The sequence below is a fragment of the Neovison vison genome, chromosome 3 (assembly GCF_020171115.1).
Source record: "Neovison vison isolate M4711 chromosome 3, ASM_NN_V1, whole genome shotgun sequence".
In the NCBI taxonomy this organism is placed as follows: Eukaryota; Metazoa; Chordata; class Mammalia; order Carnivora; family Mustelidae; genus Neogale; species Neogale vison.
In genome coordinates this window covers 62,002,087-62,029,323 of record NC_058093.1, presented here as the reverse complement: position 1 = coordinate 62,029,323, position 27,237 = coordinate 62,002,087, and the positions used below count along the sequence as shown (strand labels likewise).

At 36.0% G+C, this 27,237-nt stretch overlaps 1 protein-coding gene across 3 annotated transcripts in view; it reads left to right on the top strand.

Moving 5' to 3' along the window:
* Positions 1–27,237, top strand: part of SLC38A11 (solute carrier family 38 member 11) — a 50,640-nt gene that overhangs the window by 10,855 nt on the left and 12,548 nt on the right. For 2 of the 3 annotated variants that reach the window (XM_044242236.1, XM_044242234.1), the window contains exons 6-9: positions 1,746–1,852; positions 3,788–3,867; positions 24,181–24,251; positions 25,324–25,485. In XM_044242236.1, coding sequence (XP_044098171.1) covers positions 1,746–1,852; positions 3,788–3,867; positions 24,181–24,251; positions 25,324–25,485 — 420 coding nt within the window. The remainder of the gene's footprint in view (positions 1–1,745; positions 1,853–3,787; positions 3,868–24,180; positions 24,252–25,323; positions 25,486–27,237) is intronic. The other variant, XM_044242235.1, reaches the window with a different exon arrangement.

Below are 27,237 nucleotides of genomic sequence, written 5' to 3'. Positions count from 1 at the left end.
TTAAGGTGTATTTTTTGTTAGAAGATTAGGATAAATAATAGATCTCACCATTAGATCCTTATTTAAAAATGTCCTTTATGGTACTAGAAATCCTTTGTTACTAGGCTTCTCTCTGCTATTCATAGCATTCTATTTCAGTACTTTTCTAGGACTTTGAATTTTCTTAGTGAAGGAAATCTATATTTTCTACCAAACATATTGGTAAAGCAAATGATTTGAAAGGGTAAACAGAAACAAATAGGCAAGTAATTTAATTCAAATTATGCTCACCAGAAATATGTAAATAGTTGAATTCAAGTTTTCTGGAACTTGAACTTCCTGTTTTAGTGTTTTGATTCACAACTTTATGATGATTGTTTAGTTATATCTGAGTTAAGCAAATATTCATGATTATTTTATTACAGTATATATATAAGCATGTCACATTTACACCACTTTGAAATTGTATCTGGAAACGTCCCTGTAAGTGAGGTTATTAATCATATGAGAAAATTAGTCTCACTTACTTTTCCCAGTAATAAGTTTCTTTCTTTTTTATCTTTTTTTTTTTTTAAGATTTTATTTATTATTTATTTGACAGACAGAGATCACAAGTAGGCAGAGAGGCAGGCAGAGAGAGAGGGGGGAAGCAGGCTCCCTGCTGAGCAGAGAGCCCGATGTGGGGCTCGATCCCAGGACCCTGGGATCATGACCTGAGCCGAAGGCAGAGGCTTTATCACACTGAGCCACCCAGGTGCCCCTCTTTTCTTTTTTCTTTTTTTTTTTTAAAACCACATTCACTTGCTTATTCTGTAGACTTTAGACTTTGCAGAAATAAATGAACAAAGACTTGATACCACTGGGGACATTTCCAAAACATAATGATATTCCTTCTTTGAAGGAATTCAATAGGAGCTAAAAAATGTAAGCAGTGGTATCTTCCTTGAAATAGCTATATAGCCATATATACTTAACACTGTGATTAGCACAGCCTTAAAAATATATAAATCCTTGGAAGTTTGTCTTATTTTATGTTTACAACTTTTGCTTGTATTTTATGATAAGTGCATGTGCACATACAAACCGCCTCCCCAACAATACACAATTATGTACTCATTCTGACAGCCAAGACTCTGCAGTGTATACTGGTTTCAGCAGAGCTTCCCGATGGCTTCCCTATTTTGCTTCTGTCTACTTTTCTTCAGGGAAACCACTTCTTTCTCAATAAAAGTATAGAAATAGAATATTTTTATCTAAGGCTCCAGTCTTGAAGTTTCAAGTCCTACTGTTTCAGTTTCTCTAGGATACAGAATTTAAATTTTAAAAAAAAAGAGCCTCAGAACATGCCCTCCTCTCATGTAGCTTACTTCCAAGAAAAGGAATTTGCCATTAGAGGGTTTTAGACAAAGGGTGACATCGTGTTTTTAGATCTCTGTACCTTCTAGGTTAAAAGTATATTCTAAGGGGACAACGGAAGGGTAGAAGGAGGAGGACTGATTAGGAGGCTCAAAATAATTTGAATGAAAAATATTATAAGATTATTTGAACTATAGGTTCACCCTTAAGTTATATTATATTTACATTTTTGTGAGTTATTTCAATTTTTACATGGTTTTGTGGGATTTATTTACTCAAAATCTTTGTCATTTAGATAACATTGAAAGTTATTTAAGTCCTTTTTGCCCTTACATATTTGGCTGTTTCCTTGTATGGCTGGTGTGTTAACTCATACCTATAAAGACTTTATAATATTTATTGTGTTTTAGTTGACCCTGAAAACTTGCTTATTGGTCGCCACTTCATTATTGTGCTTTCCACGGCTGCCTTTGCTCTGCCTTTGTCCTTGTATCGAGATATAGCGAAGCTTGGAAAGGTAACTTATATCTTTAAAAGGCTCAGAAATGCACTTTGTTACCTGCACTGATTTTGTCAAACTACTGTCTATGTGGCCAAGTTCTTAATTATAGTATTTATCTTGGTTTCTTTCTTACCTTTCTTTCTAAGGTAGATACTCTGATGTCAGACACCATACTTCCAATTTAGAAAATAAAAAGAACTATACTTACACCAAGTCTAACTTACTGAAAAAATGTTCTATCATTTTTTATAGATAGTGGTTTAAACAATTTAAAGTTAGACTAGGTATAAGAAGTAAGGATGAATCACTTCACTGACTCAAAATTTTTTTGTAAACTACGGTGTATTTTAAATATCAATATGTCATGGCTCAATTCACAAGAATTTGATGAGTGCATACGAATCTTATTGCTAAAGAAAAATGATGATGCATTTCTAATGAAACCAACAAAATAATTCTTTAACTACCATAAGGCATCATTAGCCTTTATCTATCCATATTTTTATTTCCTTACTCTAAAGGAGTGTTTGTATTTTATGCAGAATATTATTGGCATTATATCTACATTATGTGAAGCATCCTGATGAGAAGTTTCTAAAAAGGGTTCTTTATATATTTTTATGTTCTAATTTGAAAAGTTAAATGAATTTTACTTTTCACTGTGATGTTTCATGTGTATCCACAGTTATAGATCCTTCCTTAAGGATCTTATTATTGGTCCTGTTACCCATGGTCCTTCCAGGTAAAGCTGAGAGTGAGAAGATACTCCAAAGTATTCTGACCACTCTACCTTGGTTCCCTAATGGACTTCCAGAAATAAACAAGAGTTCATCAAAAGCAGCTTTTTTGTGAATTATTTAAAATGCTCAACAATTTTCCATTTCCCATGTTGTAGGCACAAATGTTATCTTCTGAGAGCAGAAGGCCAGGCATTCATGAAAAGAAAGCTAATATTCTATCATATTACTAATACCTGAACATCTTTCCCTAAGTGTCCCTTAAAAGTGTTATCTTGGAATATTGAAGTAAATATCCCAGTGAGTAAACCCAGAGCAGCTAGGAGCCCTGATCTGGAGTCCGGGTGCTTGCATCTGAATTCTTCTGCCACATTCTGTGTGACCTCGGAAATGTTACTTAAAATCCCTTCCTCATTAGATCAGAGGACTCATTACAGAACATTCTTTCTAGTTAAAAACCAACAACCTAGGAAACAAGGTTAATGATAACCAAATGAAATAAAAGCAAATTTACATTATGTTTTTCTTATTAGAGAAAGAAGTAAAAAATGTGCTCATTTATTAAAAAAATTAAGGGCAGGAACATAGATATAATAACGAGTACACAGAACACATATACACCCAGACCAGTTTATATTTTAACCAGTTGAAATAGTGACAGAATAGAAAGAAAAAAGCAAAGACTTTAGAAACACAGACCAAAGGGCAGAATCAAATAGGAAAACTAGACTGAAAGAACTAGAGAACAGAAGGGAAAAAAGAGAGGCACCCCAAAAGTATGTGTGAGTGGGTGTGTGTTGGGGGAGGGTGTGTCTTGATAGGGGGAAGGTAAGGTAAAGACAAAAGCAGAAGAAGCAAGTATAGATAGGAAAAAAAGCACAAGTCAACACCAAAATAGGACCGAGAAAGAAACAAATTTCATTTAACGTTTTGTTTTCTATTCAGTAGGTCACTAAAACCATTTAAAGCCATGTTGCAAGATTAGTCATATATGATACTTGCCTCCCTATTTGGGGAAGAAAAATAATACCACTTCCAATAAAAAGTTACATGCCTGAGATTATCAACAACGGTCTATAAGAAAAAACTACTACAGGATTGTCTAAACAAAAGCTGTATATATGTTTACTCAAGTAAAAAGAGAAACATCTAATATTTTCAATACAATAATCTCTCTTCCAAACTGATAATACCTTTACATTTTCTTTTGCAGATCTCTTTTCTTTCTACAGTTTTAACAACGCTGATTCTTGGAATTGTAATGGCAAGGGTAGTCTCATTGGGTCCATATATGTAAGTTTTGTTGCTATATTGGTTAGTCTTTAATTTATAGCCTTCACATAGATATTTATATGACATACGGTAAATGCTGAAGTATAAAGTAATTATGGTACCAGAAGCACCATTTATCTTTAGTGTTGGACAAAATGAGAGAAGATAATTACATCTATGCAGACAGGCATTTTCCATTTGGCCCATCTAAGGCTGATGAAATTAAACTGAGTTTACTTTGTATGTTAATGACCGGTCCTAAGAATTAGAATAAGGAAGAGATTTCGAATAGTGAGAGGTAGGAATGAAGTAGAGCACTTGGGAGGGAAAATGGTAAGTGGCAGAAATTTTTATATCTATCCCAGTGATGGATTTGTTCTTAACGAAGTTTCACCAATATAGGCTGAAGTGAGAAGAATAAAGAATATAGTGCAAGTTTTCTCCATTGGAGGAAATGTAATCACTTGGCAAACCACCCTTTATTCTCTACTGAGGTTATATGCTTTGATTATTTTGTGTTAAAATGCTTTTGTCATTTGTGAACTGATGGCGATAGCTTGTGAATGTTGCCTGTGAGGGGGGAAAGAAAAGGAAACCTGTGGAATAACTACCCGTGATAATGTGGTTCCCAAGGTAACTCCTTTTTCCCATTGATTAACTGTCCTGCAAGATCACCTCATTTGCAACTTCATGTGCTTATGTCTGGTTTCTTAGTCTACCAGGAAGGTTCCAAAAATTGTGCCTCAAATTTATTTGGAAGAAATTATGAAACATAGTCTAATTGGATTTGCTATAATCTTTCCTTAGGAAAAAACACCTATTTTTTAAAAGATTGAAATAAAAGAGAAAAGCATAAATATCTATCGTGTTTATATTAATGTTTCAAATAACTGAATCCTAGTTCATGGTTGTATTTGCTCAGGCTCCCAGAAGAAAATACTATAGGGATCTTAAACAACAGAAATTTATTTTCTCATAGTCCTGGAGGCTGCCAGCATGGTCAGGTTTTGGTGAGAGGTTATCTTCCAAGCTGCAGAAAGCTGCCTTCCTGCTGTATCTTCTCTGGGCAAATCCCTAGAGAGATGACAAGCTCTCTGGTATCTCTACTTAGAAGGACACTAATCCCATCAAGAATGCCCTGTCCTCAAGACCTCTTCTAAACCTAATTATCTCCAGATACCAGCACAAAGGGGCTGGGGCTTCAATATATGAATTTTTGGAGGGGACACAATTCAGTCCTCTGCAATAGCAGTTTTGAAACGCTCCTAGTTCCCTTCACTGTGGCCATTTATTCTCTCATTTAGTGAATGCATACTGAATACCTGTTGTGTCTAGCTATTTTGCTGCATGGTGAGAGAAAGAGCAGAGACAAAAGTCAGCACCTGTTGCAAGTTGTTCATAATCAAGTAGAGAACATTTTAAAAACAAAAAAGAAGAAAAAAGAAACAGCAGTGCAGTAGAAGTGCAAAATAGAAGCATTAGGAGCAGGAACAGCGCCAAAGAAGAGAGTGCTGAATAGTTTGTCTGGATCACGAAGGGCTTCCTGGAGGAAAAAAAAAAAATAGGATCTGGGTGTTTTGAAAGATGAATCTGAATTGTTTCAGATAGATAAAAGTGTAAAAGGCATTCCAGGCCGAGGAAAGCATAAAAGCCCAAAAGCTTATGTTAAATTCTATTGATATTTATTTAGTATTTCCTATAATGGTACTCTATTCATCTCTGATTTTCAGAAGCTGAATTTATGCAACAAAAAGCCAATAAATGGGGCGCCTGGGTGGCTCAGTGGTTAAAGCCTCTGCCTTCTGCTCAGGTCATGATCCCAGGGTCCTGGGATAGAGCCTCACATCGGGCTCTCTGCTCATCGGGGAGCCTGCCTCCTCCTTCTCCTCTCTCTTAAAAAAAAAAAAAAAAAAGCCAATAAGTATACTGAACAGAATACAATACAATAATTGTTGGTTAATGTTTTTAATTATGTAAGACAGAACTTTTTTTTTTAGATTTTATTTATTCATTTGACAGAGAACAAGAGAGCACAAGCAGGGGAAGCTGCATAGGGAGAGGGAGAAGCAGGCTCCCTGCAGAGCAGAGAGTCCAGTGCACCGCTGGATCCCAGAACCCCGGGATCATGACATGAACTAAAGGCAGACACTTGACTGACTAAGCCACCAAGGCACACGAGACAGAACTTTTTTAATTGGAACTTTTATTATGAAAAGTGATTCTAGAGAATAAATTATTAGGTTATAATAAAAGGTCTTATAGATTTGGCAAATATAGTACTGTGAGGCAATATTGAGGGGAAAACCCCAAGTAGATAAAAGTTGGAGATAAATAAATTAATATTAACTGAGCTCCAAGGGGGCAGTTTAAAACAATGATTTTTCAACTCTAACATCACATTAGAATTACCTAAAAAATACTGATACCAGGGCCCACCTGCAGAGATTCTGAGGGACTTGGTCTAGGAACCAACTAACTCATTATTGAGCAGCTGTGAGTTTGTGAGCCCGCATCTAGAGCCTCTTGGTTTCAAGAGATTAAAATCATGAGTACACATTTGAACTGACATATCATTTCTAAAAATAGACTATAGATTTTGTGTTATTTTAGGCACTATTGTGCCATTATTTTTCAGGATTCATTCTCCACTTACTGTTTTTATACAACATGTGCTTGAGATACTATTGTGAATACAAAGAAAAAATATCTCGGCTCTTGGGGGCTAACCGTTTAGTGGGGAAGATAAGGCAGCACAAATGACTGTCCTTTAGCCTAGCATATCTTGATACAAAGGAAAGAGGAAGGAGAGGCTACTTCCTGTTGGTACTAAATGAATTGATTTTATGGCCAAAGAACTATTTATTTCTGTTGTAAACAAAATGTGGTCTGTATCTTCTAACCTTCCTTGAGCAGTGATATCAGACTTCATCTGAGCCTTTGAAATTTTTCTAATAACAGGGATTATTTACTTAACTCTTTCAATATTTAGATGTTAAAGATGTGTGTGTGTGCCTGTGTGTGTTTAATATGTGCTGCCTTTTATTTCTGTTTGAATACTACTGCAAACAACTTCTGTTTGTCCAGATTTACAATCAAGCTAATCAAATCCCATGTTCAAGGGTTGGCATAATAGCTAGTCAGGCAGGCTTCTTTCTGAAATATGACAATCATGAATGCTTATAATCCATAAAACATGAGAAATTCAATACTCCATGTGTGTTTTTCCTCATTTTTGGTTCAGAAGAATGATCAGAAAAGCTGCACTTTTTCATAGGGCTTTTTAAATGGTATTTGGAAAAGATCTTTAAACCCGCTATCAGAAGAGAGGAAGGTCTGTAATGGCTACTGGTGTTGACCTTGTTACTATGGAAACATCTTTTTAGTAGTTGTGTTTTAAAAATAAAACACAATTCAATTTCCTTTTCTATAACTCATAAGGCTATAAATTCTGCTTTTTGATATGATTTCAAATATCTTCCAGTCCAATGACTTTCAGTTCTCTTTGGAAATAATGTTCATTTTTATTGTATTTTCTAACCTTTTGCTTTCTTAAAAACTGAGGTGGCAAGGCAATTTAATTGCTTTCTAGAAAGTGTGCTAGTATCAAAATGCAATGACAGTTCTTTCTTTTTTTCAGACTACAATTGGGGGCATTATTACTGTGAAAACCTTCATTCTGTGCCTCATTAGTATTCCATTCTTTACATTCAGAATGGAAATGATAGCATGCAGTCCAAATTTACAATTATTTTCTCTTCATCTAACATCTCTTTTACAGCATTTTAATCCTTAATGTGGTATTCCAAATATAATTCCAAAAAATGCATCCGTACTTTCAGCAGGCATTTATGCACATAAAATGTGCCATCTCCAAGGATCTTGAAGCATATTAGTTTCTTTACCCCTTATCCATTCTAGCCATGAAGTTCTACAGTTTGATGCTCTCATAATGAAGATCTAGAGAAGATTAAAAAAAAGATCAGAAAAAAATTGGTAAAGATAGGGGAATGGTGCATATTTGAAAAAGGAAATGATTAGTTCTGTCATACACTAGCCATTGATTTTTTATGATTAAATTATTGCCCTTATGTTACAAAAGACAGCAACTAACTGCTTAAAAAAGAAAATCTATTATCTCTCATAACTTTAAAGTTCATGAATATTCCTGTTATTAGATTTGGTTGCGTTTAAGAGTTTAATCAATGAAATCAGACATGGTTTCTTTTTTTTTTCACTTCTTGGCTTTGATTCCTGTTTTGTCACCAGTTTCTGAAAGGTTCTCCCCTCATTGTGATGAGATGACAGTGGCACAACCATTTCATCCATCTATTCAAGTCCAAGTCCTTAAAAAGACAATGAGCTTTCTCCTTTGTTACCTCCAACCTTACTTCCAGTGTTAGTTCTGATTACCTCCAGTGAGGACCCATTATGATCCCAAACCCTAACATCATGGCCTATACTGACTTGCTCGGGTTTATGTTATATGCCTACCCTTGATGCTAAGGATATGGTCACCTCCCCACCCCCTTAAAGCACATGGACTGAGAGTAGAGGAAAAGGTGGTCCCAAAGTCAAGGCAATGATGCCAGAAGAGGAAGTAGCCACCAGCATAGTACAAGCTATAGATGTCCACTTCAGCTGACAGGAGGTTATTGGTAACCTTTAGGAGTAGCAATCAAATGATATGGGTGGACATCAGGTTAGAAAGAATTAAGATGCAAGTGAATGATAGGGAAGTGAATTGGACAAATACCCATCTCCTTCTGTTTTTTAAGAGCATCAAGGAATGAAAATAACATGATAAAATAGTGGCTTGAGACAGTAAGGTCTCCAACAAATACTTTTTTCTTTTTTTAACCATGGTAGATACTGAACTTGTTACTTGTTATAAGTCAAGCCAAAAGATGGAACCCATGTCTACCAGGAGATCTTGAAAAGTTGGAATTTATAATAAAGAGCAATCCTTAAAGAAGAATTGGGATGCTTCTACTTCCTCTTGAAACAATAAGATCAAATATAGAGAGTAAAATATGGTTACATTCTGAAGACCAGTGAAGGGCATTTGAATATACATGGCCAGTAGGCTTTGTTTTTTAGAGATGAGGTTTTTATCTCAGAGGGTGGTGGACAGAGGTATGTTCAGAACCTGAATATTTTAGTTGGTTATATTTGGAGGTTTCACCACAGGAAGTGAGAAGGGATCTACACAATGGAATAAAATAATCATACTATATGTTAAATTATCTTGCATATTTTATGTCTTTCAGACAATTGTAAGCTCCATGAGAACAAGGTCACATTTGCTTTTTCTGCATCATATATCCATTATTCAGCACAGTGCCTAACACAGAAGTAGAATTGCAGCAAAAAATTGTCAAATGATCTCTTGAATAAACCAAGGGGCCCTTGAGCCTTCTGTTTTTGGTTGATTCCACTTGGAAATTAACTAACCATACTTTTGAAGTAATGAGACAATAAAGATTATCTTGGGATGATAAAAATTTCATGCAAAAGCATTCCCTGTCAAAAAAATTTTTCCTAATCCTACTTCCACGCTAGCAAAATCAGCTAACTCATTTGCTAAAATACCATTCAACTCCAAGCTTCAGCAACACTGTTAGAATTAGTGGTACATTATCCAGACAGACTGCCTACATGAAGCAACAAATAGAACCATCATTTGGCTTAAGCCTACAAGCAAATAGGAAAAAACAATTGCAAGATGGTATATTCTCAAGAGAAGATTAGTCCAGTCACTATGCTAGTGGAGCTGGAGGAATAGTCTAGGCTACTCCATGCTAAGAACTTATTCCACTCATCATCAATTATTTTTATTAATGGCTGCCATAGTGAGTTTTGCCACCTGTCTGTTATTTCCAGGAAGAAGTAGACTGGTCTGTGATATATAGATTCATAACCAAAAAGCAAAAATAGAACAGTCTGTTGTTTCAGTCAGCAAGCATTTATGAAATATCTAGCTGATGCCAGTCACTTATCTAGGTATTCAGGCTATGAAGATGAAGAAAACACAGTCCCTGACCTTAGATACCTATAGTTTATGGATGGGGAAAATAGACATTTGGAAGAGAATTTCAATATAATAATTCATGGACTTATGGGAAAGTGCCTTGGAAACAGAGAAAGGGCCCTTAGTTCAACCTGGGTAGGCAGGTAATAATATTTCAACATAAGTGAATATGTGATCTGCTGCTTGAAAAAATGTACGAGTGTTAGTTGGATCAAAAAGGAAAGTGGAGAGAGGTTGAAATCTATTGCTGGCGAAGTGTGAGATCCAGACATGTGATGCGTATATTGGGAGAAGCAGTTCAAGGTTTTAACATTGGGAGGGATTTGGAGAGGAGGGGTACTGCCATTGGCTGGGGAACTATCAAATGAAAATAAAGTGCTGCCCTTGAGAATTTTCTCAAAAACTCTATTTTGCTTACATTACTCCTCAAATATATATTTTATCACAGTTTTAACGTCAGTCGTATCCCCATGTTGCCTCATTTGAAAAACTACTGAAGATGGTACTTTCCTGATCCACTGACCCCCAATCTCCCATCACCACCACCTCTGTGGCTTCTGTGTTTAAGAACTAACTAGACTGGTGATTCTGAGCTGAAAGTTTGGCAAGACCGTGCAAAGAAATGATTGTAGACAGGTTGGCAGAGACCAACAGGAAGGAAAACTTCATGTGTAGTGCTAGGAAATTTGAATTTGTTCTTTAGCCGATGGGGCATTATTTCTTCAGCAGGAGAGCAACTGGAGCAAGTCTCTATATCAGTGGACTCATCTTACAACAGAGGTGAGGATAGTATACACATAGTATACATATATAGTTATACATAGTATAAGCACAAGGCTGGTAGAAATGAAGAAGAAGAAGAGAAAGGTGATGCCCAGGTGTCCAGCTTGAACAACCAGACTGTTAGATGGTCCAAAACTCACCATCAAAGGGAGAAAATGGGAGAGTCTGTTTAGGCAATTAGCATTTGCTTACTGGGTCAGCCACCTTTTTTAGGATCCGGGGCTATGAAGACCAATATAACACAGTCCCTGTCTGTGGATCCCTTATAACTCACTGGGGGTGAGGTAGGGCAGATAAACACATAAAAGATAACCTCAATAAACTGTTTAATAGAATTAAGAACATGGTGCTATAGAAACATAGAGGAAGGAAGGACCCTAGCTTCTTTTAACAACTCCTAGTTGCTAACTAGGAGAGGAAGCAGGTCTGGGATGATAAACATTTAATGTTTTAATATCTTAATTTTGAATAACTCTTGGAATGGGGAAGAAAACAAAGGAGAAGTCATTCAGTGTTTTGGAAATGCAAGTTGAGTTTAAGGAGAGTCTGGAAGATTGTACAGGAACAATGTGTAAGGTGAAGAATGGTGTAACCCAAGGAGAACCCACTGAAAAAGAATTATCTGGAACTCAGATCTGAAATTCACATTGTATTTTAATTTAATAACATTTTGTGATAAACATACTAGAGAACCAAAAACAACTCTAACAAATTTTCATTCCATTAAAAAGTGAAGCATACCCCCTCACATCCATTCTCTGCCTTTTAACCCCAACTCACAGAAACAGTTAACACCAACTTTTAAATAGTTCACAGTGGAATTAGAGCCAATAGTGGGAAAAAAGGAAAAAGTAGATAAAAGAATAAGAATTAAAAGTGATTGGTGTCCCAGATGGAAAACAGGAAGTCTTTGTCATGTTTATGGTGCCAAGTTGTGCAAACTTTTTGTAGGATTCATATAAAAAAACAAAATTACATTTTGCCCCCCAAAATCAGCATAATGTTTTATGTAAATTTTAATTCAAGATGAGCTTTACATAAAATTTGTTTTTTTAAAAAAAGAATCAGCTTTGACATTTCGAGTGATTCCCAAGAACTTTCTTGAACAGCTTTATATGTTCACATAAACCACGATTGTTTATAGAAGAGAGTCAGAAGAAACCGAACTGGAAACAAAGAGGTGGCAGAGAGCTGTCAGCTGATGCCCCAGCTGGGGAAGTGGACAGACCTACATATGTCATTAATAGCTTGTGTATAATTCCTGGTACGACAGGAAATGGGAGCCTTTGTGAACCAGCCAGACCACTTAACCCCTGGATGTTTATGGTTGAAGAGGTTAATATGTAAATCTCTTAGCAAAAATGTAGGCTCTGCTGAGATCATATGATCCAGGAGGTGCCTACGGGTAGCCCAAAAGAGTTTGGGCAGGTACTACACAGAAGTGGATGTTTGATCCTCCTGATCAGAGGTCTGACATTCTAGGGATCAGAAGCAATCCCCCTGAAGCTTGTTTTCATAAGTATGTGAAGACTGGAGATATATTTGATGGGACCTGCTTTCTGCTGTTTTGCCTTATTACTACTCAGCTGTTGTGGGGACAAGGTGGAGTTTGCCTTTCAATATAGGATGAAATGTGAATCCAAGAATCCAAACTAAAATAATTTTGCAAAGTAAATTTATCTCCCCTAAATCTCCCCACTCCCATCCACCTCCATACCCACAAAAGGTTTCTGAAAAGAATATAACTAAGCATCTGACTGGATTTTCTGGAGTAAGGGAAGCAGTCATTCTTTTGAAAATAATTTACCATACAAGGATGCAAAGCACTATAAGCCAATCTCTATTTTTGTTAATAGTAAAATACACCAAAACACTTGAAGCATTGTGCCTTAAATGATTTAAACCTTATAGTAAACCTCTGTTATGTGGCTGTGATCTATTTGAAATTTTGTAAGACATTTTATAGGATCCTACTTCTTCCTGGTAGTGCTTTATTTGGATTTATTTTTTCCCAAAAGAATACATTCACATATTTTTATAAAATCAAATATTATAAATGACTTTTAATGAAATAGAGACTCCCCATACCAAATCCTTTTCTATTTCAAGTGTGTCTTTTGACATTTACATCTTCACTTCTGCATAATATGCTTGTTAACTGTTACTTCTGGATTCTCATGCATTTCTTATATACTAGATGAAGATTTCTCTCTCTCCTAAATTGTCTTGCTTTTTAAAAATGAAACAAGATGAAACCAGAGAGGGAGGCAAGCCATAAGAGACTCTTAATCTTAGTAAACAAACTGATTGCTAGAGGGGAGGTGGGTGGGGGGATGGGGTAACTGAGTGATGGACATTGGGGATGGTATGTGTTGTAGTGAGCAGTGGGTATTATATAAGACTGATGAATCACAGACCCGTACCCAGGACGCAAGTAATACATTATATGTTAATTAATTGAATTTAAATAAAAAAAAACTAAAATAACTAACTAAATAAATGAATAATATAGAACATTAAAAAAAAGAACATATATCCAAAGAAAAGATGAGTACAGAATGACAGAATGTCCACAGCTATGGCCAACTAATCTTAATTCCCTTTTGTGTACCAAAAAAAAAAATAATAATAAATAAAAAATTTATCTTTCCTTTTGACCATACCCTAATATGTGGAGATAAATACCATATTCAAAGGTAGTTATATATTTCTCTTTTGGAACATTTTTTTTTTCTCCTAGAATAAATACTTGCTTTTGATTGTAGTGGTTTTTTTTGTTTTGGTTTAGTTTTTTTAAGATTTTATCTTTGTATTTGAGAGAGAGAGAGAGAGAGAGAGAAGGGAGAGCACAAGCAGGGGGAGCAGCAGAGGGAGAGGGAGAAGCAAGACCTTGGGATCATGACCTGAGCTGAAGGCAGATACTTAACCAACTGAGCCACCCAGGTGCCCCTTTGATTCTGTTTTTAACCATGTTTACCTGGATGTCCAGTTTAGCTTTTTCTTTTTCCTTTTTTTTTTTTTTCAAAGACTTTGAGGTTTTTTTGAAGAAGTTTCAGGTTCACAGCCAATTTAAGAGGAAGGCACAGAGATTTTCTATATATTCACTATCCACACACATGCATAGCCTCCCCCTTATCCAGATCCTCCCCCCCCCAGAGTGGTACACTGGTTGCAATTGATGGACCCAGATTAGTATATCATAATCATCAAGGTCTATAGTTTATAACAGAGTTCACTTTTTTTTAAACATTTTATTTATTTATTTGACAGAGAGAGAGATCACAAGTAGGCAGAGAGAGAGGAGGAAGCAGGCTCTCTGCCGAGCAGAGAGCCCGATGCAGGGCTCGATCCCAGGACTCTGAGACCATGGCCCGAGCCAAAGGCAGAGGCTTTAACCCACTGAGCCACCCAGGCGCCCCCAGAGTTCACTTTTGTGTTGTACATTCTGTGGGTTTATACTAATGTATAATGTCATGTATCCATCATTATATTATCAAGCAGACTATTTTCTTCACTGCCCTAAAAATCCTCTGTGCTCTGTCTATCCACACCCTTTTCCCAACCTCCAACCCTAAGCAACTACTTATCTATTTTCTGTCCCCATGGTTTTGCCTTTCCAGAATGAAATATAGTTGGAATCATACAGTGTGCATGTAGCCTTTTCACAGTGGCTTCTTTCAATTAGCAATATGCATTTAAGATTTCTTCATGTTTTTTCATGGCTTAAAAGTACTTTTTTTTTTAGCACCAAATAATATTCCTTTGATTGGATGTACCACAGTCTCTCTACTCACCTACTGAAGGACATCTTGGTTGCTTCCAAGATGGGGCTACTGTAAATAAAGCTGCTGTAAACATCGTGTGCAGGTTTTTGCCTGAACCGAAGTTTTCAAATCCTTTGGTAAATAACAAGTAATGCAAGTGCTGGATTGTATGGTTAGAGGGTGTTTGTTTTTTAAGAAATCACCAAACTGTCTTCCCAAGTGGCTGTGTGATTTTGCATTCACTCTAGTAATTAATGAGTCTCTTACTCCCCATTGTGATCAACATTTGGTGTTGTTAGTGTTCTGGATTTTGACCATTCTGATAAGTATGTAGTGGTATGTCATTATTGTTTTAATTTGCATTTCCTTGATGACATATGATATGGTTCATCTTTTCATATATTTACCTCCTGTATATATTCTTTGGTGAGGTGTCTGTTAAGGTCTGTGGCCCATTTTTATGTGGATTGTTTGTGTTCTTATTGTTGAGTTTTAAGTGTTCCTTGTACATTTTAGATAAGAGTGTTTCATGAGATGTGTCTTTTGCAAATATTTTCTCCTAGTTTAGCTTTTGATTTTGATCATTTTTGTTATTCTTTCCCCAAATGCTCCAACATGTAAGGTAATCTACAGATTTTATTATTTCTCCTGGAGACCTCCCTCCCAGAGCCTTCCACCTCCTTGTTCCTTTCTGAATGGATTGATTTCCATTTCCTGCCCCAATGTCATTCTAGGCTTCCTTTTACCTCTTTTTTGTGTTAGATGCCTTATCCTTGGATCTCATGACTTTAATTTTTCTTTATTTTCTCCATTTTCCCCAGCTCTCTAACATAGCTTTTTGTTGTCTGTGAGTCTTGCACACACGAGAGTTTCAGCTTTTTCTTCATGAGCTCCCTCTATGTGCTTGTTACTTCTTCCATTCTCTGCAGTTACCATGTAAGCATCTGCTTTCCTGTTCCCAAAGGTCTTTTCCACCAATGGCTCTTCTCCATTATCCCCTCCCCCATGGATGTATCTCCATTTTAAATTCCTTTAATATCATTTTAGTAAGGTCTGAGGAGGAAAGATAGTAAATGTATGTGGCCCATCCACCATGTTCTTTAGATGTCCAAATTTAACTTTTGATGGATTAATTTGCCTGAGGATTTAAGTACAAATTCAGACATTTTTTTGAAAATATGTTCTTCTCCTTAAAGAAGTTGTTATTATTATTATTATTATTTATTTGTATGTGTGTGTGGAGCTTGCAACTATGACATGATGGAAGTAGACCTACTATACATATATCCCGGTGGAGTACGATTAGAAAATTCTGTCTCAAAATTTATCCAATTACTGGATTATGTAATCCCCTTCTCTAGTTCTTAATTTACAACTGTTATTATGCTATTACTGGATTGAGAGATTAGGAAAGAAAAGAAAAAACAACTACCATCTGTATTGGCACTTGATTTAAAACTTCATGAAGAGATAGCTATGAAAAACCATGACTAACCTAAGACTTTATCTTTTTTTGATGGGTATTTCTTTATTCAGCACCCAAAACGGGGAATTGATTATTTCTGCTTGTCCTTTATGCATTCAGCAAAAGTTACTGTGTCTTCTATATGGCAAAAATCATGAGAAAATATTTCCTATTGCTTCCAAAGACTATTAAATACACATATGTATGCACACATGCTTGCCTCAAGATTTTATATGTGTTTGGCTCTTTCACCTTATTAAAACAAAATACAGAACTTCCAAGTAACTGATGAACGTAGAACTCTTGAGTTTTCTGATGAGGTTGGTAGCCTCTGGCTGTCTCTAAGAAGGTAGTGCTAAGTGTTTAAGAAATGAAATTAAATGTCACTATACTTATGCCACTGATAAAATATATTCTTTCATAATTTTATCTGTGGCAAAATACAAAACTAACTTTTATCTTAGTAAGATTGACAGAATAAAACCTTTTCTATAATTTAAAGGTGATATAACAAAAAATAATAAGACTCCTTGATTTGTGTACATGATCCTGCTTGCGTGTATGTATAGATAGAAGCTTTAAAATGTAAAATTTTACGTAAAATTTTATGTAAAAATGTAATTTTAAACTTTTTTTCTTTTAAGTGATTAGTCTAAGATATTATCTGGTGATTAAATCATCTAGCAAGATGTCAAATATCTTCAGGTTTAATGAGTGCCCTCTTTTACTGAAACATTTAATGATCTTCCCTTGGCGGTAGTCTCCACACCACCTAGCAGATCTTACCAACACAGAGCTACAGTTTGGGGGAGACTGAGGGCTGAGCTAAGGTATAAGCCCTGGAATGAGGTGAGCAGCTCCCCATACCCATTTTGTCAAAAATGGCTTTATGAGGCTGGAGTTTGCACCAATTCAACAGACCCACTTGTGCAGAAAATTGGTCTGTTGGACAGAATACTGAATATTTACTGTGAATATCCAAGAATAAATGAATCATTTCATCTTTTTCATTATTATCAACCAAATGATTGCCCATTGGTAGCATGTCTGTCTATTTTCAAAATTAATCATTCATTTATTTTAAGTAAAACAGCTCATCTTCCTCAAGGTCCCTTCATTCTCCAGAGGAATATAAATACCATGAAGAAGTTTGCATTTTGTGTACTTGCAGGTACTACAGCTAGACTAAAACATGTATTGTTACTTTAATGATAACATAAGGAAAGGGATAAAGAGTAGAAGGAAGTCATCTCCAACGTTGATTGTACACTATATAATACATTCTTTCATTCATTTTCTCATTTAACCTTATGTCAGATATGTAAATAGAATGAATAATATTGTCTCTATTTAACAGAGAAAACTGAGACCAGTGTCATTAAGTAAGCTGCCCCAAGGTACTCTGCTAATACGGCATAATGCTAAGATTTAAATCCAAGTCTATCTGACCTCAAAGCCTATTTTTTTTTTGTATGTTTGTTTTTTTTTTTTTTTTTTTCCATTACAGCTTTCTGTTTCCCATTTGGTTTTTCTTAGTTGTGAGAAAGGTTGTCCTTCACAGAGGAAATTAAGTTCATTATTGTTTTCGTTGTCCTTTACCGATATTAACCACAGTCTGTCTGTGGTCAGCAAATAATCACAGTAAATAAAAGAAGCAGGTAGAAACCACGTAGAGGTAAAAAGCTAGTCCATTCATCAGCAGGTAACATTAACACTTGCTGAAGAGATTCTGTTGACCTCAGTGGACTAATTTCAGAATTATTGGCTCCCATTGCAAACTCTAGACACACACCAGTGAATGCGGTTGGTTTCAGTTCCTCAGGGAAATAAACTTCAACAGTAGCAATAGAAGAATCTAAAACAAAGACGAATTGGAGAGTAGTTCTTATTTGGGGATTTTTTTCAGAAGAAAACTTGCCTCACTTTGTACAAAATAAATACTCCAGAAGAGTTGTATGTTAATTAGTATGTTTGAATTTGAATGATCATTTGAAAGCCATTCCCTGTTAATGGATAATTTAATGTGAATTATACTTTGTTTTAAAAAAGCACTCAGGGGCGCCTGGGTGGCTCAGTGGGTTAAGCCGCTGCCTTCGGCTCAGGTCATGATCTCGGGGTCCTGGGATCGAGTCCCGCATCGGGCTCTCTGCTCAGCAGGGAGCCTGCTTCCCTCTCGCTCTCTCTGCCTGCCTCTCTGTCTACTTGTGATTTCTCTGTCAAATAAATAAATAAAATCTTAAAAATAAATAAATAAAAACAAATAAAAATAAAAAAGCACTCATCCTATAATCTGATTATTTAATACAAATTAAATTTCATTTATTTGATTCATATTTTATAGTATTTCAGTTATGACTATTATGTACTATGTCTTTTCTGCCAGGTCTCTATTCATAATAACAATTTCAGTTTGTTTCTCCCAGTTTGTTGGGGTTTTTGTTGTTGTTATTGTTGTTTTGCTTTTTTTTTTTTTAAATTTTGAAGAAGCTCTGATATCCATGGTTCTTTATAAGTTAACAAAGTATTTTTTCTGTTTACCGTTATACTCAACTCCACCATTCTTCTACTTGCCTTCAGAAAATTCAAGTGGTAAACAATACTGAAATATATAGCATAAGCTATACTATAGGAAAAAAGGTTTTTTAAGCTTTAATTAATTTATTTGACAGAGTGAGAGAGCACAACAGTGGTGGGGGAGGGATAGAGGGAGAGGGAGAAACAGGCCCTCCAACCAAATGGGGCTTGGTCCCAGGACCCCAGGATCATGACCTGAGCCAACTGAACCACCCACGTACCTCTACACAATGGAAAAAATTAAACCTGTTTAGGTAATTTCTTTAATTCTTTCAGACCATTAGAAAATAATTAGGTTTCCCAGGGTGACTGGGAGGCTCAGTAGTTAAGTGGCTGCCTTTGGCCCAGGTCATGATCCTGGGGTCCTGGTATTGAGCCCCTGCTTGGTAGGGGACCTGTTTCTCCTCTCCCTCTTCCCCTCCCCTCCCACTCATGTTCTCTCTTTTGCTCACTCTTTCTCTGTCAAGTAAATAAATAAAATTTAGGAAAAAAAAAGAATTAAGTTTCTCAACAAGAGTTATCCATGTGATTCCTTCTAGCTCTGTATTACCCAGTATAGTAGTAACTAGTCATATGTGACTATTTAAATTACATAAAATTAAATAAAATTAAAAGTGAATTCCTTAGAGGTGCCCAAGTGGCTCAGTCAGTTAAGCATCTGCCTTCGGCCCAGGTCATGATCTCAGAGTCCTGAAATCCAGCCCCACATCCAGCTTCCTTCTCAACAGGAAGTCTGCTTCCTTCTCTCTCTCTTTTTCTCTTCCCCTTCCTTTGCCCCTCCCCACTGCTCGTTCTCTCTCTTTCTCAAATAAATAAATAAAATCTTAAAAAAAAATTAATTCCTCAGTCACACTAGCCATTATTTCAAAGGCAAGGCTCAAGAGCCACATGTGGTTAGTAGTAACCATATGGGATGGCAAAGGTATAGAACATTTCCATCATCACAGAAAGCACTATTATACGGTGCTATTCTAGATTATGATATAGAATATACTCCAAGATAGTTGATTTCTTTCTTTGGTCTTTTTTTTCTGCAGTAGCCTCAGTGATTTATAACAGTGATTGCTACATTGGTCAGCAAATATTTGTTGAATATTGAATGAATTGAACAAGAGATTGGAAAGCAGAAAGAATGTAGTATCAGTTGTAGAGTATTTATGGAAGTTTAAGCCTAAAAATTAGGTTCAGATCCAAAAAGGTTTTATGTAGAAAATATTGTGTAGTCATATAAAGTTCAGGAAGTGGAAATTGGACTAGGTCTTTTGAAATAATTTTCTATATTTACTTCAATATTTATCAGTAATAGATTATAATATTTAAGTCAATCCATTTCTCTTAACCTAGAGGTAATTATTATTCTTAAATTGGTTTAAATCATTTCTGTTTATGCTCTTATACTTGTACTATGCATTTATGTATTGACAACAATATCTAGTATTGATTAGTATGTTGGTGAAATACATATAAATAACCACTCTGGCAAAAGAAAATGCACATTCTCTTCTATAACTCATCATTTTTCCTTTAGTATTGTATGCCATATATTTCCATGTTGATACAGTTAGCACTGAGTGTCTTTTTAACTGCACATAAGACACAATTTTATGATTATATAATGTTTTACTTATGGATTGATTTATCAATTCTATTGCTTAAAGTTGAGGTAGTTTCCAAAGTTTGGCTAGTATAAACAATGCACTAGTGAACATGCTTATCCATATCTTTGGGTGCACATGTGTGCTTTCCTAGCCTAGAATATATATGTAGAATCGTGATTGTTTGCTTGCAAACTCTGAGTACCTTCAGCTTTACTAGATATTATCAAACCTTTCTCCTGTTTTACAATTTATAGTTCCCTCCATAATAATTGCAAGTTGTCCTTTCCCAGCAATTTATCAACTTTGCTATTGTTGAATTAACTGTGAAATGTCTTTATGGATTTCATTTGAGTTTCCCTGATTATAAAGGAAAGTGAGCAACTTATAGCATAATTATTGACCATTCTCATTTCCTTTTCTGTCAATTGTCTCTTGTTCATTGCTTATTGGAGTATCTTCTATGCATGACAAATTTCATTTCCAAGTCTTTAGCTTATCTTTATGTTTTAACTTTGCATATGGATTATTTTATTATACAAACATTATCAGATTTATCAATCCTTACTTTTATGTTGATTTTATGGGTTTTTAAAAAGCATATATTTTCTCTTTGAATATCATATTTTATTCTTTGAATTTAAATATTAATTTGGTGGAGAATGGACATCTACATGATATTGAGATATGGATATGGTATATCTTTTCATTTATATGTGTCTTTCTATACAATTATATCATGCCATTATGATTTTGCATATCTTTTAAAATATGTAGTGTTTTTATTACCACTGCCATTTAAAAAACATTTTAATTGTTTATTATTTATGTACCTCAACTATTGATTTTCATGTATCAAATATATATATTTCATATATCCTATAACCTTGCTAAATACTCTTATTAATTCCAGTAGCTTGTCAGTAAATTCCCCTGAATTTTCTGTGTACACAATTCTGTTGTGTTCAAATTATTTATCCATTTCCAATGATTTCTGTATCTTAGAACTTCTTATTCTATTGCATTAACTAGGAATTCCTGTAATATAGTCTGGAAGCAGTGATAATAAACATCCTTATCTGATTTCCACCTTTAATTGTAATATTTCTAAATTTTCACTTTTTTATTTTACTTTATTTTTTATTCATTAAATTTTTTTATTATTTATAAACATATAATGTATTATTAGCCCCAGGGGTACAGGTCTGTGAATCACCAGGTTTACACACTTCACAGCACTCACCATAGCACATTAAATTTTCACTTAAATGTATCATTTGCTATGGATTTTTGAGATATTCCTATCAGATTAAAGAAGTTCTATTTTATTAATAGCTTGCTTAGCATGTTTTTCAAAGTAAATACTAGGTTGTAGGCTCTTCTACATATTTTGAAAGCACATAAGCATTTTTTCTCAGTTAATCTGTTGATGAGATGAATTACATTAATAGATTTTTCTGTTATTGAACAACTTTTGTATTTACTTGAAAAATTCTGTCTAGTTATGACTTTCTCTTACACACTGCTTGTTGCATTTGATATTTCATTTTGTGTTTCAGCATCTATAGTCTAAAATCAGAACAGTATATAACTTCATTTTCTCAATCATTGTGGGTATCAAGTTTCCAGAAACCGCTAAATATGTCAAGAAACTTATACACACACACTCTCTTCTCTCTCTCATTCTTTTTCACACATGTGCGTGTGTGTGTATGTGTGTGTGTAGCTAGTTGATTCTGCAACTAATTCTAATTTCAGGCTATTTTATAAAATATCAGAAAGCCATATTCAATGTCCCTTGCCCTAGATTTGGATGCACAGCTCTGTGCTGGGCGTTGAACCTGCTTAAGATTTTCTCTCCGTCTTCTTCTGTCCCTTGCCCCCGCCCCACGTCACTTGCTCTCTCTCTCTCTCTCAAAAATAAAATAAATGAATAAATAAATCATAAAATCAGCATCATTAAGGCAAACGCAAAAAATTCAAAATTGTCTCTATGTACCAGTTCATACTCCATCTTGGAATATATCCAGTGCAACATATGGACAGGAAAGAGTTTAAAAACTTGAATGGAGGAAGAAAAATAAAAATCAAACTCCTACATTTTCATTACTAATAAGTGAGTTAAAAAGTAGGACACCACTATAATCTGTACTTAAGGGAAAAATGAGTATTAATCATGTGCAGATACCCTAACAGAGAAAGTAGGTATTTTAAAACATATTAAAAAGCTTACAATCTTCCAAGTTTCTGTAGTTTTTAGTGCTGCTTGCTTTTCTGAATCTTTTTTTTTTTTTTTTTTTTAAAGATCGTGAAGAAAGTCTGTGGTTTTCCATAGTAACATTGGAATTTGACAGGTGTGCTCTTATCGGTTCATGTTCACTGCAGTAAGAATAGTGGAGGCAGCAGGTGGCAGCAGCTCCCACTCAAAAAACCAGGAATCACAACAAGTCTTAGAGCAGCCTGAGGCCTCCCTCCCAGGAGAGCTAGTTCTTTTGTGCCTGTAACTGCGCCATTTCAAATATGGGGGGGCGGGGAAGGGAGGGAAATAAGACAATGCATAAATCCCACTAACTTTGACAAAGCAAATGAGACTTTTTTGTGTGCGTCTATTTTACTTGGAGAATGACTAACTTATGAAATAGGTGGGTTTACACCTATTGCTTTATGCTTTCTGTGACCCTTCTTCCCCTTTTCCCCTCTTCTATCTTAATATATTCTTTTGGGTTTCACTCAAGCCTTTCCTTTTCATGGAAGCTGGACATATTTTAGCCATTTTGTCTACTTTTATTAAATGACAATGAATAATAATAATAATTAGCTAATAATATTAGTGTCCAGTTATTAAACACTGACTATAATATGTAAGTCTCTCAGAAATCTTACATATTCTATCTCATTTAATTCACACAATAACTCAATGGATTAGGTACTACTATTATTACCCTCATTTTATAGATATCAAACCTGAAGCACAGAAAGTTTCATAACTTGCCTAAGATCACACAGCTAATAGGTGGAAGGGGCCAGAAGACTAACACAGGCCGTCTGATCTCAGAACCTAGACTCTTCACCGTTATTCAGGGATATGTTAACGAGGGAGACCAATCTCTGCCAGTAGACAGGTTGGCAAGTATTTAAATTCCACTAAGAAATAGAATGTTCAGATAATTTAAAGTTCATATATTTCCAAAATGTCTTTGAGAACTATTTCCACAGGTGGGAATTTGAGGTCACTGAAAGTTCACTGTGAAAGAGATACTGGGACGGACAGCAAATCTCAGCTTCACTTATTATCTGTGGAAGCTTGACAAGTTTTATCACAACCCAGAGCTTAACTTTCCTAATGTATTAAATAGTGACAATAATACTTGAGTGTTACTGTGAAGATTGAAAAATCATAGGATAATTCCCAGAATATAGTTAAGTATATCCTCAGTTAATGTCGGGGTGCCTGGGTGGCTCAGTGGGTTAAAGCCTCTGCCTTCAGCTCAGGTCATGATCCCAGGGTCCTGGGATCGAGCCCCGCATCGGGCTCTCTGCTCAGCGGGGAGCCTGCTTCCTCCTTCTCTCTCTCTGCCTGCCTCTCAGCCTACTTGTAATCTCTGCCTGTCAAATAAATAAATAAATCTTAAAAAAAAAAAATATTAGTTCATGTCTACCCTCTTCAGTAAACTGTAGTGGCAACTATGAATTTCCCTGAGGTAGGATGAGCCTGGAGAATGAGTTAAAGGGGAATGAAGGATGTATTGATTAGCTGAGGAGGAACATAGCATTATTAATTTTTGTGTCTCCCTCAATCAGTATCTTCAGTGATGAGTGCATAACAAATGTTTGTTGTTAAATCGGTGAGTAAAAAAGTCATAAAATTAAGTAGTCAGTGGATATTTTAAATATCTAAGAATAAAGTCTTCCCAAGTATTTGGCATGCATTTTAGAGGACAGGCGGGAACCATAACATGCATGTTCCTGGGAAATTATTTATAATTAAAGAAAATTAATGGGGGACCCTTCTTAATTCTGACTTAAAGATACTCAGTTTTTATTGTGACACCATTTCTTGTTCTCTGACATGCCTAGGCTTGCATTTGTTTGCTCATTTGTTAAATTACCTGATTTATCTTCTAGACCCAAAACAGAAGATGCTTGGGTATTTGCAAAACCCAGTGCCATTCAGGCTCTTGGCGTGATGTCATTCGGTGAGTGTATGATTTCCCAGGCCCTGTCTCAATATGGAATCTTCGGTATAATGAAAAAGCTTCATATTTGTGTCTGGAGAGCAGATGTCCAAAGTGTTATACTTCCTATTAACAGCATATGATCTAGTTTGTGCCAACATAAAATTAGGCTCAAACTTTTCTCACTCATCATTAAAATTTGATTTAATTTGGACAAGTCTCTTTCTTATGCAGAAAACTCATTATGGTCATCTTGTTTTTTAACTTGAAAATCTAGCAAGTGTTATATGCTTATTCAAAACCTTGCACACGAGGTATTACAAATTGGCCAGATGTCTAAAGCTACTCTGTTACATCCCAGATTGGAAAGGAAGCCGTGGATGGAAAATATAGTGTTGTTTAGATTTCCCTTAAGATTGGAAGGACACCAGGAAATGGAAAATGGGAGAGAAAGTTGGATAGGATTGGTTTGTATCAAGAGTGACAGGAAGAGACCACATAAGTCTAACATGAGTGAAATTTCTCATTCCTACGGTTGTTAAAAAAGTTATTTTCTGACAGAGCTAAATAAATTTATGTATTTGAACTTCAGTTCAGTAGCATTCCAAAGTCCCATACATCTCTGAATTTTTGGAGGAAAAAAGAGAATCTTAGTGCTTGTGTTGAAGGACAGTTGGAAGGCAGGCAAGCAGGGACAGGGGCCCCTGCTCTAAGAGGAAACCACCCTTAAAAGGATTTTACAGCACGCTGGAGGGAGCCCTCCAACCTTTCCCATGTGATAGGTAGATGACAAAAATGTGCTTGGATGACAGGTGCCGGGAGGGCTAATCAGATAAAACAGCCCTCCAACAAGCCCGTAAAAACCCCTATAGCTTTAGAAACCCCTATAGCAATCCTCTTGGGTCCCGCTGTCCTCAGAGCTTTGTATTCTCACATTGCTGTTGCTCAATAAACCTCCCTTTGCTGCTGCCCACCACTCTGATCTACCTCTTCTTTCTTCGAAGCCCGGTGACACCGTGGGCCCCGAAGAAGGAAATCCAGTAACACTTGCTTTAATGGTGCCTTTTTTTTTTTTTCTTTTTTTGTATTGCAGCATTCATTTGCCACCATAACTGCTTCTTAGTTTATGGTTCTTTGGAAGACCCCACAGTTGCTAAGTGGTCCCGCATCATCCACATGTCCACTTTGGCTTCTGTACTCATCAGTACTCTCTTTGCTACCTGTGGATACTTGACCTTTACTGGCTTCACCCAAGGTAAAATGAGAGATTCAGCTGTCATCATATTTTGTTACTCATATGGAGTGGTTCTGTCACTTCTCATGTAGGGCACAGTTATACCCAGTTTTCTACTTCAACGTATCACTAATCTCTTTTATCCATTCTCTCCTCTACCTTCCCACCTGTGCTGTTTCTGTTTTCCTGGCTTTCTCCCTTTCAACTGCTAAACTTGGTTCTGTAGTTCCTTCCCTCTCTTCTTCCATTCTTTCACTTAAAAGCACTTGAAATCTGGCTTCCCTCTCCACTGCTCTATTGCAGCTTCATTTTCAGAAACGCCAGCATCACTCTCTAAAGTGAATAATCTTCTTGGTTCTGATTCTCATGCATCTCTGTGAATCACATGACAGTTCTGAACGTCCTGTCTTTCCTCCTATAGGAGAAGGAGCACTGCCATATCATCTTTCACTCTGTTAATACTTTCTTTCTCCTACCTTCTCTCCTCTTCTTCCCCCACCTTCCATTAACCGGCTCAGACAAGTTGCCTTCTTTTCTCTCAATAAATTGTCTGGAGATTGTCATTGTTTTAAACTCTAGTCCAGACCTTTCTTTTCATCTCCAGCCTCTTGCCTGCAGGACATTCCTACTGAGTGATCCCATTCTTGCTTTAAGCACAAAACATCATCTTTCCCACAAAACCAGCCCCACGCCTCCCCCTCTCCTCCAACACACCACCCCACACTGAATTTATTTCTCTTTCCCATGTTCACCCAGGCCCAACAGCGGAGTGGCTATCTCTTCTGCTTCCTTTGACCTGTGCACTCACTTCTCTGTGTAGTATAATACCCAGGGTAATCTGCCAGCCCACTAAATGCTGTGATTCAGACATGTCACAGATTTTGCCCGTCTATTATCTCATTTGACCTTGAAACAACCCTATGAAGGTAAGTGGAATAACTAGTTTTACCCCCTGCTTAAAACACAAAGAGGTGAAGAAACTTGCCCAGGCTGGCTGGTGACAATGTAGAAAACAAGTCTCCTGACTTCCAGTTCAATTTTTGGTTCCACTCTCTCTTGCTGTCTAACCTACTTTGGTCAAGTGCAACCCATGAAAAGCTGTCTCTTACTCTCAAGCTCCTCTTCACTTAGTTTTCATATGATACGAGGTACTCTTGGGTGTATTGTTTCAAATAGTTACAGATGACTATGATTATAGGCAGAGATTTCTCAAGAAATAAAGAAAAAAGTAAAAACGGCTTCAAAACAAAGTGTTTAACATAATTCCAATGCCATCAAAAATTTAATCTGTATATGTGCCATTTGAGTGCAACAATGAAGTGACTGTGAAAGTCTTGGTAAAAATTATGTTTCAAAATACTGCCATGTATCACTATTGCTACATCATTTGCCAAGGTGAATGGCCTGTAGGGGCCAGTCTGTACAAAACCTTGGTTTTTAAATGCCTTCCCTGTAAGACATAAACCCTCTTTCTTGCTCATACCTTCCTGGTGGTATTATCTGAGGTAATTGCGTAGATACAATTAAATCTTTATTTAACAAAGCTGACAGGTTGGCTTTGGTTTGGGCTTTTTGTTTTTTTTTTTATTTATTTATTTATTTTTTTTGAGTTTTTTAACTTAGCTATAATTCCCAAAGATATACTTAGACGCAAGCTGGAATAAACTTGACATTGTTTCTTCAGGCCATTTCATTTTGGGCAAATCTGGTCTTACCTGTGCAAACTGCATGCTTTTTTTCTTTTCCCTTTTAGTAGATAAATTTTAGCTTCTT